Below are 13,939 nucleotides of genomic sequence, written 5' to 3'. Positions count from 1 at the left end.
AAGACACTAAAATCACACTAATCAAAACATGAATAATCACACATAATCATCATAAAATTAACATAAAAAGACAAGAGGCAGAATAAAACCCTTTCAGTCACATGCACAGATAAACAGAACTGTTTGAGCCTGGATTTAAACATTGTCAAAGTAGAGGCCTGTCTCACATCTTCAGGAAGAATGTTCCAGGTTTTAACTGCAGAAAACTAAAATTCTGATCCCTCATGTTTAGTCCTGACTCTGGCACCAGCAGGAGGCCGGTCCCTGAAGTCTTCCTCATGCGAGATGGTTCATGTGGCTCATGTGGGAGATGTTCTTTGGTGCTGGTCCATGGAGAGACTTGTTCACACAGAGCTGCTTTAAAGTCTATTCTCTGAGCCACAGGAGCCAGAGACCTGAGCCACAGGACACATGTGTGAAGTACTTCCTTTGGAGAGGCCAGTGAGCAGGACGTTACAGTCGTCTAACCTACTGAGACAAATGCAGGATAAGTCTCTCCAAGTCTGGTTTTGACAGTATACTTTTGCTTTTTGACATGTTTTTTAGTTGGTAAAAAGCTGCAGATGTTACTGATTTGATGTGGCTTTTAAAATTCAAGTCTGAGTCCATTATTGCTCCTAGATTTTTAGCCTGATTTGAAGGTTTTAGAGAGAGAGAGAGACTGGAGGTGACTGAAGGACTGTCCCGTCTCATCACTGACTCAAACACCAGAGCAGAGGGAGACTTCACCCGGTTCCCCCTAGAGGCTGTTGTGAAGCTGCAAGACACAGAGGAGGACATTTTTGTCCTGAGGACTGTTACTCACTGACCATGCTGAGACTTGTTTGAGCTATTCTATTATTGTTATAGTTTGCTGCTCCGAGTTTAAACTGGCTCTCGGAACAAACACAGTGATTGATTGGTCAGGGCGATCCTGAAGTCCAGTTGGTGACTCAATATCCTCTGGTCAGGGTGATCTTTCGTCTGGGGGCTGTGCATTTTTTCTCATCTTGAGATTGATTAATGTTTAACAGTCGGCACAGAGCTACATTTACACTCAGAGACTGGGGGACACATGGAGCACTCCTCTGACACTGACAATGATGAAGACTGGAGAGCTCCATTCAGCTGTTCAGCTGCACAGATGGAGACAGAGGCTGATGGAGACCACTGCAACCAAGTCCAGATCAGAGCCAGAAGCACCGTCACTTCAAACTCAGGTCTATCCCCCAAATACAAGTCTCTGCACCAGAGACCAGTGCCACTGTGAACTATGGAGACGTGTCAGGAACAGCCCAATGAGCTGACAAGAAGAAACACCAGTGCTCTGTGTGTAAGAAGAGGTTTAAGACTGTGTGGAAATTACAAAGACACATTAGAGTTCACAGAGGAGACAAACCTTTCAGCTGTTCAACATGTGAGAAAACATACACCCAGAAGTGTTCTCTCGATATACATGTGAGAACACACACAGGGGAAAGACCTTACAGCTGTTCAACATGTGAGAAGACATTTACCCGTAAAGGTCATCTTGATAAACATGTGAGAACACACACAGGGGAGAGGCCTTACAGCTGTTCTGTACCAGAATACAAGTACTCTAAACGACGACTCTACTCTGAGTACAGTTACTTTACTGTGAGTACAGTTACTCTGTTTTGAGTACAGTTACTCTAGGACAGTTACTTTGGGACAGTTACTTTGGTGCAGTTACTTTGGTGTAGTTACTCTGGTGTATGTTGTGAGTACAGTTACTTGAGTATTATGTTGTGAGTACAGTTACTCGAGTACTGTGTTGTGAGTACAGTTCCTCAAGAACTAACTTGTGAGTACAGTTAATCGAGTATTATGCCATGAGTACAGTTACTCGAGTACTGTGTTGTGAGTACAGTTATTAGAGTACTGTGTTGTGAGTACAGTTACTGGAGTACTGTGTTATGAGTACAGTTACTTGAGTATTATGTTGTGAGAAGAGTTACTCGAGTACTATGTTGTGAATACAGTTACTCTGAGTACTGTGTTGTGAGTACAGTTACTCTGAGTACTGTGTTGTGAGTACAGTTACTCTGAGTACTATGTTGTGAGTACTCGAGTATTATGTCATGAGTACGGTTACTCTTACTGTGTTGTGAGTACAGTTACTCGAGTATTATGTCGTGAGTATATTACTCGAGTATTGTCGTGAGTAGTTATTCGAGTACTATGTTGTGAGTATAGTTACTCGAGTACTGTGTTGTGAGTACAGTTACTCGGGTATTATGTCGTGAATACAGTTAGTTGAGTACTATGTTGTGAGTAGCTACTTGAGTATTATGTCATGGGTACAGTTACTCGAGTACAATGTTGTACAATTACTCTCAGTACTGTGTTGAGTACAGATACTTGAGTATTGTGTTGTGAGTAGTTACTTGAGTACTATTGTTTGAGTACAGTTACTCAAGTACTGTGTTATGAGAACAGTTAGAGTACTATGTTGTAAGTATAGTTACTTGAGTATTATGTCGTGAGTACAGTTACTCAAGTACTGTGTTGTGAGCACAATTACTCTGAGTACTATGTCATGAGTACAGTTATTCGAGTACTAATTGCTAAATGAAAGATAAATATATGTGGTTGACCTGGTTTGACTCAGAACCATGTGACCAGTGTGAGTTTAATGTGTGACCAGTTTATAATTGTAGGTTACTCCCTGGTTTGAAAGAGCAGCTGACGTAACATGATGCCTACGTGATTCTTGGAGTAACTGTCTATAACCTCACTGTAAACAGGCCAAACCATCTTTTACACATCACATCTTTTTTATATTAATTTATTTATTACTGACAAACCAAAGGAGGGTTTTTCATATGTGCATTAAAGTTGTGTAAACCTGTGTATGAAAACCCTGTGTGTCTCCCTCTGAACCATAAACTGCTTATATATATTTATATATAAAAATAAACTCTGCAGCTGTTCAGAACAATACAGCTCATTTAGAGTTTATTTTAATGACAGAAATAGTTGGCTACATTTAGAATCAAAGAGTTCATTTGTAAAAACCGATCATTTCCATTTAAAAAAGTCGTCGGACGCTTGTTTACTCTTAGTACAGGGATATTTACACAAGACACAAGTATTTTACTGCTCTAAAACATAAGCCCATCCCTTCTTCAAAATGTCCACTTTACATTATTGTTACGGCTCAAATCTGTAGAAGATGGGGTCAAAAGAAAAACACTTTTTACAAACATATCTGTTTTTGAACTCTTCCATTTGGATCACACTGATTAAACAGAAAAAGACTTTTATCAGAGTTATATTCCTCATCATGAAACATATTTGTACATTTAGCCCAGCACCAAAAGCCCTGGGCAGTATTTCACCTGCAGAGTTAGTGGTGAGTCTACATTTTAAAATAACAGCTCCTCTTTGGACTTCCTCTGGTGTTTCTCACTCTGGTTCTGATGCTGTTTTTATGTCCTGAGTCCTGTCCCAAGTCCAGTTTAAGTCCAGAACAGACCAGGATCAAAATGGCGTCTGGCCGTGACCGTTGATGAGGTTATTTCAGTTTAAGGAAACGTGCCGTAGATACAAACCCGACAAGGACCCCAGCGTGTAGAGCCTGAGTGAAGCGGGTCTGGACCCTGTGGAGCAGTCTCATGGTTTCATCCTGAACACTGTAAAAGGACAGTGCCCCTGCACTGTGGTCCAGATAAACCCCGATTCTTCTGGACCGGACCGGACCTGAGATCTCAGACCGGACTTTGTTGCTCCAAAATGAGTAACTTTTGCTCTGACAGTCCAAGGCCCAGGATTTCCCATTATCTCCAAACTCACAGTCTCTCTCAGTGTTTCCGTAAGCAGCTGCTATTAGAACCATCCCGTCCCACTCCAGCTCCCAGTAACAGCGGCCTGTCAGCGCCTCTCGGCTCAGGACCTGGTACACGCTGAATCTGTCCGGATGATCTGGAGAACGCTGCTTTTCAAACACAAACGTAGCTCTTGTGTTTCCATCAGACAGAGACACGTGTGGGTCTGCGGTGTCCGGATCCAGAGTGATGTCGCGTGCGTATCTGAGGAAGTCTTCTCTGGAGCTGGGCTCAGGGTCTTCAACTATGACCTTCCCCAGAATGAGCTGCAGTTTGTCCCTGAGCGCAGACACAGCTCTGGACACGTCCTCAAAGTCCCTCCTTGGTCCAGTCTGGATCCTGGACTCCGTGTGCTGTGTGTCTGTGGCCAGAGGGGGGCGGCACTGGTCACGGTCCTGGGTGAGGGCCAGAGCGTCCAGCTCAGAGAGGCTCCTCTTCATCTCAGTCACGTCCTCCTGCAGTTGGTTCTGGAGCCGTTGGAGTCGGCTCAGTTGGATCTGCTCCTGGGAGCGGATCCAGTTCTCCACTTCAGAGCGTCTTTGCTCCAGGAGAAGGGCCAGGTCTCTGAAGCTGTCCCCGCTGTGCTGCAGCGCTCTCTGCGCAGAGCGGCTGATGTCCTGGGCCTCCTTTTGGAGCCTCTGGAGGTCTGTCTCTTTGTGCTGGAGGCTCTGGAGGAGCAGGACCCTCCTGGCCGACAGCCCTGCCTGACTGTGGGCCCTCTCTGGGGCAGAGGTGTGATGAGCCTTGTGTCGGTCCATGCAGCAGATTACACATAGGAGCTGTCCGTCAGTGCAGCAGAACCTCTTCCTCGCCTTGCCCTGGTGTTTGCGTACGCAGCTGCCGCAGTAGTTGTGTCCACAGGGAAGCGGGACCGGCTCTTTCAGTTCCTCCAAACACAAGGAGCAGGTCAGAGCCGTCGGGTCCACTGCGGGGTCCACTGCGCTCTGAGCCATTTGTGCCTCTGAGAGACAGTCACTTCCTCATAACAAACTCACAGATTGGGAGGGGCCTGAGTGCAGCAGGAAGTGACTGTACAGTGTGATCCACACACACATGTGACTGAGGTGGGAGGGGCTTACAGGACAAACAGGTTTGTTCAGCTCACTCATCTCCACAGTGAAACACAGGTTCAAAATGAAGAGTTTAGATGTGAGCTCCAACACCTGAGGGCTCCATCTCCTCACTCACCTGTCACCAGAGAGACAGGGCAAAGGGCAAAGGTCATGCACCAAAACCTTCTGTGGGAAATAAACCATCACATGATTAAGGAGCATTCCCTTGTAATTTTACAAATATGTAAATTATGTAAATAATTTGACATTTGTTTATTTAAACTGACAGAGAAGAAGCTTTGTGTCAGTGTTTCATGTGGACAGGCCCAGTGTTTACACAGATATTAACCATAAACCAGGTCCACACATCTATAATCTGACAGTTTTATTTGTAACCCTTCATCGCTATGGCAATGGTCCTTCTGTTTATCATTTTTATGTTTTTATCATTCTAAACCCCATGGATAACCTTAATAAAACTGGTTAGACTTCAGTGACACCAGATTGGCGACACTCATAATTCTAAGTGTGGACTTTACCCCAGAGACAATCAGCAGGGGGAGATGGAGGATGTTTTATTTACCCCACAACAACTCAATTAACAGTTACAAACTTATTTTATTTAAGATTTGAAAAAGTTGCTAAAGTCCTGCTTTTAAATAGTCTGTACTTTGCAGTTTCCTACTACTTCGTTGTCTTTGGCACTTCCTGGTCTCACCTCCTGAGTCCTTGTGTTTGTGGATGGTCCTGGTCTGGACCTGGTACTGGCTTGGATCTTGCCCAGTTCTATTTTTTGTGGTTAGTCCTTGAACAATGAGCTGCATCTTGGTCAGTGAGTCTCCCACAGAGGCCTGCTGTAGGTCCAGCCATCGCCCTGAGGAAACGAGAGAGTTCAAATCAAATTAGAGTCGTATTTGTCACCTTCAGTGAGAGTTTTCTACCTCTGTGTCAGCAAGGCTGAGTTTTTACCTCTGTGACTGCACAGGTTGAGATTTACCTGTGTGTCTGTGCAGGTTGAGTTTTTACATGTGTGACTGCGCAAGTTGATTTTTTACATGTGTGTCTGCGCAGGTTGAGTTTTTACCTGTGTGACTGCGTAAGTTGAATTTTTACCTCTACGACTGCACTGCTTGAGTTTTTACCTCTGTGACTGCGCAGACTGTTCTTTTAACTGCATGTCTGTGCAGGCTGAGTTTTTACTCACATGACTGTGCAAGTTGATTTTTTTACCTGTGTGTCTGCGCAAGTTGAGATTTTACCTGTGTGACTGCGCAAGTTGAGATTTTACCTGTGTGACTGCGCAAGTTGAGATTTTACCTGTGTGACTGTGTAAGTTGAGTTTGTACCTCCGCGACTGCACTGCCTGAGTTTTTGCCTGCGTGACTGCTCAGACTGTTTTTTTAACTGTGCGTCTGCAGTACACTTGGCCTGATACCTGTCCTTGCCTCAGGAGTCCTTCCTCCTTCTTCAGCTTGATGACATCCCTTACTTCTGGCGTCTATCACTGGGTTGGGGGTTGCCGCGGCAACATGCACCAGACCCATCACAACCACAGCTATGAGAGGCCACATCGATAATGGAGGAGAACATTGTCTGCTTGGACTCCATGTCCCCAGCCTCCCTCAGGATCTGGGAGCAGTTCTGGAGGTGAGAGCTGCTGACAGAGGGCTCCAGACGTTCACAGATCCTCATGATACACTCGGGTCTGCTGAGTTTGTCTGGATTCCTCCTCTACAGTGGATCCAACTCACCACCAGGTGGTGCTCTACAGCTCTGCCCCTGTTATAACCAGTATTCACTGACCTGTTTGGTGAAGTGTTTGGGGGTCCAGGGCGTTTTTGAGGCTGCTCGCTGTCTCTCATCATTCCTCTGTCTCTCCTCTAGGTGGTGCTTGTTTTCTGTGGCCTCATCCATGTTTCCTGCCTTCAGAGCCTCGGTCACATGCTGCCACAAACGCCTGAATCAGAAAGAAATCACAGTTATGTCTGGAGCCTGGGTTCAAATGATAAAAGCATATATTAAAGAGACCAGCTTTTAAAAAAAAGCATCTCTTGAGGTCAAAAAAGTAAACTGTAACTCCCTACTAGCCGCATGCCCTAAAAACTCTGTATAAAGCTTTCAACTAGCTCAAAATGCAGCAGTCAGGCTCTTAACAGGAACACAGTTTCTACATTTAAGATCGGGCATAAAACATCCACATGGCCAGACCAGCTAGAAGGAGAAAAAATACCTGCAGTTTTAGTTAAGTTGCCTTAGGAGCGGCTTTGGGGGAAGTATAGTAACCTGAGCACTATACTATTTCCTCCCTGTCAACAGCATTCACTATTCAGTTCACCTGGAGTTCGTTCATTGCTATTCACATGTTGTTCCCTGTCCCACTCCCCTCTGGGGATTACAACTGTTTCAGATGCCCTCCTGCTGACTACCCAGTGATGCCTTGACCCTAGATGCCCTCCTGTGCCCTGATCCTGTTCTGTGGGCCCAGACCCTCCCTTCCCTAACCTGGCTGGATGACCCAATACCTGGCTAGGATGATCCCCACCCTGCCATGCATAAGCCTCCCTCTGACTCTTAGTTGAGTGGCTCTGACTCTTAGTTGAGTGGCTCTGACTCTTAGTTAGTCTCTTAGCACTGGACAGTTTTTCATTTGCTTGTTTTCTGTTGATTGCAAAAGAAAAACAAAATCTGTCAACTGGACAAAATGTTGTAGGAGTGATGTTTTGCTGCTCATTCAAGCCGCTTCTTCAGTTCTGGTCAGATTATTGCTGGACACTGCCTTATATCTGTCTGAGCTAACTACACTGAAACTCAAAACCTGTTGTCTACAGTTTCAGTGTCTGATGTGGTCTACTCCCTTCAGTCTAGTGAAGAGTGCAGTGAGCGTTAAACTGGAGAAACTAAACAACCACTCCTTAAGAGAATGTACCAACACCATTGAGAGAGCAGCTCAGGACCCCAGTCTGCTGTACATCTACATCTCAAAGACACTGACCACTCCTTTGAAGAGAGTGAGGTGCAGATCTGAGCCAAAGAAAACAAATAGTTTGAGAGAGGAGTTAAAAAAGCTATTTTTTCTAGGAAAGACAATCCTTCCTTGAACATGAATGGGGGCCTGAAACATCATCTATCCTCCATCTATAACTCCATCCTCAGATCCAAAGTAAATGAAGGAAACAAAGACAACAATAGAGCTAGTGTGACCGGTGGACGTCTGCGTTGTGTTGTAAGGGTGGAGCCACAAGACACCGCGGGAACTTTTGAATTGCCTTTAATCTGTTTCATAAAAAGTATAAAACTTTATCAACACGTGCCGCTACACATTGGTCCAGCCCACACTCTTCCCAATACTGGTTTGCAAAGGGCGTAACAACAACATACCTGTTTCATAAAAAGTATAAAACTTTATCAACACATGGCGCTACACATCGGTCCAGCCCACACTATACAACAAAAGACAATAGAGAAAATCAACATCTTCCCACACTTGCTCACATGAACAAACAAAAACAACGAAACAACACAGGAGATCAATATTAACTTAAATACAAATAAAATATAACCACAGATGTATACAAAGATAAAGACAATCATAAGAGGACACTTGGGATTACAATGAATGACTGACCTCTTCCCAATACCAGTTTGCAAAGGGAAGAGGCGGGAGTCAAACCCCGAATTTATACCAGGAGCAAGGGACACACGAAGAAGAAAGAAAAACAAAGAAGAAGCGGCTGGAGGATCAAGGCTGCACATAAAATCAAAACACCAGGTATGGACAAAACTGTGACAAACAAAAGCAGCATTTTGTGTAATTATACATTAATTATACATATATATGAACTGGTTACACTAGCCAGGATGGTAATGGGTGTGAAAGCACCCATTAGTGGCTTGAATGACTATGCTAAGTAGGACTTAGGCACAGTGCGCACTTAGGGTTGCACAATAGACCTAAGATACATACAGAAAGTGTAATTAAAAGCTGTTTACAGTTACAGTGTAGTTAGCTCCTCCATTCAGACAGATATAAGGCAGTGTCCAGAAGCAATCTGACCAGAACTGAAGAACCGACTGGGATGAGCAGCCAAACGTCTTCACACGTTCAACAATTTGTCCAGTTGACAGATTTTATTTTTCTTTTGCAGTGGATCAGACCTGGACGACTGAGGGATTACACAAATATCTGTTTTCTGTTGATTAATTTGCTTGTCTATTTCTGTTTCATTGTTGATTTTCTACCCTTTTGCTACTTAAATCAATTCTCACGTTCAGCCCTAAGAGGGAACTGCTGTTGTGATTTTGGGCTTTACAAAGACAAATGGAACTGAACTGAAAGTCCCATTGAGACACAGTTGTGTGAACAGCAGCAGAACCAGTGTAACAGGTCCAACAGAGAAGGCTTCATTATAATCACATAATATCATTATAATGACATCATATACAACCCCAATTCCAATGAACTGTGTAAAACTTAAAAAAATACAGAATACAATGATTTGCAAATCCTTTTCAACTTATATTGAACTGAATAAACTACAAAGACATGATATTTAATGTTCAAACTGATACAATTTTGTTTTATGCAAACATTCACTCATTTTCAATTTGATGCCTGTAACACGTTCTAATAAAGCTGGGACAGAGGCATGTTTACTACTGTGTTACATCACCTTTCCTTTTAACAACAATCAATAAATCTTTGGGACCTGAGGACACTAATTGTTGAAGCTTTGCAGGAGGAATCCTTTCCCATTCTTACTGAATGTACAACTTCAGCTGCTCAGCAGTCCGGGGTCTCTGTTGTCGTTTTTTGTGCTTCATAATGCGCTACGCATTTTCAATGGGAGACAGGTCTAGTATCCGCACTCTTTTACTAAGAAGCTGTTGTAACACGTGCAGAATATGGCATGGCATTGTCTTGCTGAAATACACAGGGACCCCGAAAAAGATGTTGCTTGGATGGCAACATATGTTGCTCCAAAACCTGTATGTACCTTTCAGCATTATTGGTGTCTTCACAGATGTGTAAGTTCCCCATGGGCACTAACACACCCCCGGACCATCACAGAGGCACTAACACGCCCCCGGACCATCACAGAGGCACTAACACGCCCCCGGACCATCACAGAGGCACTAACACCCCCCCGGACCATCACAGAGACACTAACACGCCCCCGGACCATCACAGAGGCACTAACACGCCCCCGGACCATCACAGAGACACTAACACGCCCCCGGACCATCACAGAGGATTTTGAACTTTGCACTGATAACAATCCAGATGCTCCTTTTCCTCTTTGGCCCACAGGACACGATGTCCATGATTTCCTAAATCAATTTGAAATGTGGACTCGTTGGACCACACCACACTTTTCCACTTTGTGTCAGTCCGGTTTCATGAAGTATTCTTGAGCCCATGTGGTAATATCCTTTACACATTCATGTCTGTTTTTAATACAGTACCACCTGAGGGGTCGAAGGTCACGGGCATTCAATGTTGGTTTTCGGTCTTGCTGCTTACGGGCAGGGATTTCTCCAGATTCTCTGAATCTTTTGAGGATAATATGGGCTGTAGATGATGAAATCCCTAAATTCCTTGCAATTGTATGTTGAGAAACATTGTTCTTAGACTGTTGGACTATTTGCTCATGCAGTTGTTCACAAAGTGGTGAACCTCGCTCCATCCTTGCTTGTGAATGACTGAGCCCTTCGGGGATGCTCCTTTTATACCCAATCATGACACTCACCTGTTTCCAATGAACCTGTTCACCTGTGGAATGTTCCAAACAGGTGTATTTTAAGAATTCCTCAACTTTCTCATTGTTTTGTTGCCCCTGTCCCAGCTTTATTGGAATGTGTTGCAGGCATCAAATTGAAAATGAGTGAATATTTGCATAAAAACAAGAACGTTTTTATTTGTGTTGTAAATATATATATATTTTTTCAAGTTTTACACAGTGTCCCAACTTCATTAGAATAGGGGTTGTAATATCATTATAATGAGTTTGTGCTTGACCCATACTAGCACACATGCTAACACATGCTAATCATATTTCTATTATTGTGAACCTGATGAAACTAGCACACATGCTAACGTATGCTAATCATATTTCTATTATTGTGAACCTGATGAAACTAGCACACATGCTAACGTATGCTAATCATATTTCTATTACTGTGAACCTGACAAAACTATCACACAAGCTAACACATGCTAATGTTATTTGTATTACTGTGAACCTGATTAAACTAGCACACATGCTAATATGTGCTCATCTCATCTCTATTATTGTGAACCTGTTGAAACAGAAACATCCCAAACACCACACATCCATTCCACATTATGGCCCCTGTTCCTCACAGTCCTAAAACTTCTGAGGTCAGACTGGGTCAAATGGCACGGGTCACTGGGAGGAGGCCAGAGGTCAGACTGGGTCAAATGTGCTTGAGGTGGGTCCCTCATTATTATACTGTCATATTATTAAAGGTAGAACCTTCCAGACAAAACCAGTATTTAAACAATATTTAAAGGAGCAGGACCGTGCCCTTCACATGAGCTAATGTCCTCCTCAAAAACACACCTGGAGCTGTGTTTTGTTTCATTCACACATGTTTGAGAAACACTTTATTATAGTCTAAATCTGCAGGGTTTGTGTGTTAAACATGTGAATGAGCTCTGACCGTGGCTGTGTCTCAATTCGCCAAATGCACCCTTCAAGGGTCCTTACGAAGTACTCTTCAAAAGTGCAGTTTGAAGGTTCCGGTGGAGAATGTGCCCTCCTCAGTGTAGCTGCCATCTTGCTGAAGTGGGACAGGCCTACACCACGGACCGCACTTCCACCACTGTCTTTGAGCCTACGATACGTACATTACGTACGTTATTTTTAATGATTTATTATTTAATAGAAAAAAAGTCAAGATGTCGTCGTCACAGCCGTTTCTTTCTGTTTAGATTGAATATCAATAGGCAAATATAACGTTCGAGGTGTTTTTTTTTCTCAATTGTAGCTACTTCATAACTTAAACAAAATATACCTTGTGAAAACGTAATAACAGAGACAGAGGTAATAATATCATTTTGACATTCATAGTCTATAAACCAGAGACACTGATTAGTTGTACATATAGTGGGATATTGCAGTTTAATGGTTCGGTATTTTGGCCAGTGGCTACACCACTTTAATAACAGTAGAGGGCGCTGTTTCCCTTCTATGCCGTGCCAGTTCTTTTCATCTGATTATTATAAGGTATTTTCTAGCAGTGCAGCGCTACATCAAGCTAGTGTCTTGATTTACTAACACGAAAGTAAATGACACGTGCCCATGAGGGGCGCAGACCTATGGAATGTACCGGAACACATGAAGATTTTGTGCACGTCTCAGGACTCTGTTCTGTCCTTTCCTGAGAGTCCGTTGCTTCATTGTTCACTTTACCTGTGTGGATCATTAAACCTTCTGACTTTACGTTTCAGTCTCTTGGTCTTTGACGCTTACAATAGAAACGAAGATTCTTACATTATTCTTATTGCAGTAATAATTTTTAATGATAATAATGTCTTCTTATTGTGTAGCAATAACTGCACATTCCTTTATTCCATGTAACTCCTTTTTAATCATCAAACACACTGTACAGATCTTTATTCAGATTTAACAGCTTCATGTCACACTGTTGTAGATGAGGTAAACCAGTACGAACATTTGAACGTATATTGCGCAACGGACTCCATTTTCTTCTCTTTTTTGCGTAGGCGCGGTGCATGACGGGATATAGAAGTGCGTGAAGTGTGCACGGATGCAGGCTTCAGTTACGTCCGATCTCCATGGAAACGGTGCAAAGGGAAGGGCAGGTTTGTCGGCCGCATTCAGTAGGGTGGGGTGAAATGGGACAGCCCTTGTCGCGCCGGAAATCACGTCACTGCCCTTCGAACCGCCCTTCCAATGGTGATTCTAAGGCCAGGTGGGCGAATTGGGACACAGCCCGTGACTCCAGGGGGCCTTGCTTCTCCACGTGTCTCATCCGTTTCCTGGTCACTGGAAGTCTGTGTGTGTCCATGAGTTTGGTCTCTCCGCTGCTGTAGGTGAATTCTAACACACCATTCCACTCGCCCTGAGCCCGGCACACTACCGCCCCCGTGTGGTTGTGTCTCACCTCTGCGGTCACTCTGAAACACAAAACAAACACTGTCCAGCTCCTGTTTCCAACCACAGGGGGCAACAGAGGTCATTCTCTAACTGTTATTTAGCCACAAACAAAGAGCAAAGTTCACGTGATTTACACAACAGTGATGATGAGATTAATACAAACATATTCATCTGTCATAAGACAAGTTTAGAGCAGGGGATTGTGGGTAAATATTGTAGAAGAGGTTATCTTTTCTTGTCAAACTGTACTGACTCATGTAAAACTATAAAACCTCAGGTCCAAACAAAGTCATAAATAAACATGAACCATCTGCAGTTTAAAGGAACAGTCTGCAGGCGGCGCTCTTACACTTTCAGAAAGGCTCACAACTGAAACTGTGTCCAGAGCCTTGACCTGTGTCCAGAGTCAGAGACAGTAAGCGAGAAAACAACAAGAGGAATGACAGTCAGCTAACAAAGAACTACAAGAGGGTGAGGAATGAGCGTGTTGACGGTGGAGCAGATTTATTTAGTGTTACACCCAAAGAGAGACCCAAAACTATGGATTATGTCACAGGTAGTTTACCAAACGCTGAAATCTGCACTCTCCTGTTTTTTCCCCACAGGATATAGATAGATTTTCTACCTTTTATTTTATTCCATTTTAATTTTTATTCTGAGTGCACTGTTAGATTGTGAGGATGCCCTTTGACCCATAGTCCTGAACAGCAGGTGGCGCTAACGCGTCTATAAGATGGTCAACTGACGTAAAACAACAAAAAGAAGAACCGTAAGTGTGAATAGAAAAAAATAATAATAATAATAATAAAAAAAATTAATAAATAATAAAAAAAATAAAATAAAAAATAAATAAAAAATAAATAAATAAATAAATTGGAACCTAATTCTATCAAAATATCCATTGCTGTAAATTTTCTAG

The 13,939-nt window shown here is 43.2% G+C and overlaps 3 protein-coding genes across 3 annotated transcripts in view; all 3 read right to left on the bottom strand.

The window, feature by feature from the left end:
- Nucleotides 1-13,939, bottom strand: part of stx12l (syntaxin 12, like) — a 133,086-nt gene that overhangs the window by 67,219 nt on the left and 51,928 nt on the right. The gene's annotated exons all lie outside the window — the stretch shown is intronic.
- LOC129456934 (tripartite motif-containing protein 16-like) lies at nucleotides 2,869-4,786 on the bottom strand. The gene has a single exon (XM_055228000.1). It carries the CDS (start codon nucleotides 4,778-4,780, stop codon nucleotides 3,518-3,520), a length of 1,263 nt encoding a protein of 420 aa, XP_055083975.1. The 5' UTR covers nucleotides 4,781-4,786; the 3' UTR covers nucleotides 2,869-3,517.
- On the bottom strand, nucleotides 5,643-13,191 carry LOC129456883 (oxysterol-binding protein-related protein 10-like). The gene is made up of 4 exons (XM_055227725.1): nucleotides 13,184-13,191; nucleotides 12,852-13,040; nucleotides 6,683-6,836; nucleotides 5,643-5,753 (listed from the first exon to the last, which is right to left on the bottom strand). Exons 1-4 carry the CDS (start codon nucleotides 13,189-13,191, stop codon nucleotides 5,709-5,711), a joined length of 396 nt encoding a protein of 131 aa, XP_055083700.1. The 3' UTR covers nucleotides 5,643-5,708.

Source organism: Periophthalmus magnuspinnatus, chromosome 16 (assembly GCF_009829125.3).
Source record: "Periophthalmus magnuspinnatus isolate fPerMag1 chromosome 16, fPerMag1.2.pri, whole genome shotgun sequence".
Lineage (NCBI taxonomy): Eukaryota > Metazoa > Chordata > Actinopteri > Gobiiformes > Gobiidae > Periophthalmus > Periophthalmus magnuspinnatus.
This window is presented reverse-complemented; position numbering and strand designations above follow the sequence as displayed.

Bases quoted from the DNA above. Each gene is read 5' to 3' on its own strand.
- LOC129456934 (XM_055228000.1), bottom strand. From the start codon at position 4,780: ATGGCTCAGAGCGCAGTGGACCCCGCAGTGGACCCGACGGCTCTGACC.
- LOC129456883 (XM_055227725.1), bottom strand. The intron at 6,837-12,851 runs GTCCCAATTCGC...TTTCTGATTCAG, and splicing joins CCCCTGGAGTCACGGGCTGT to GCGTTTGTGGCAGCATGTGA. The intron at 5,754-6,682 runs GTCAGTGAATAC...TCGTTTCCTCAG, and splicing joins CCAAACACTTCACCAAACAG to GGCGATGGCTGGACCTACAG.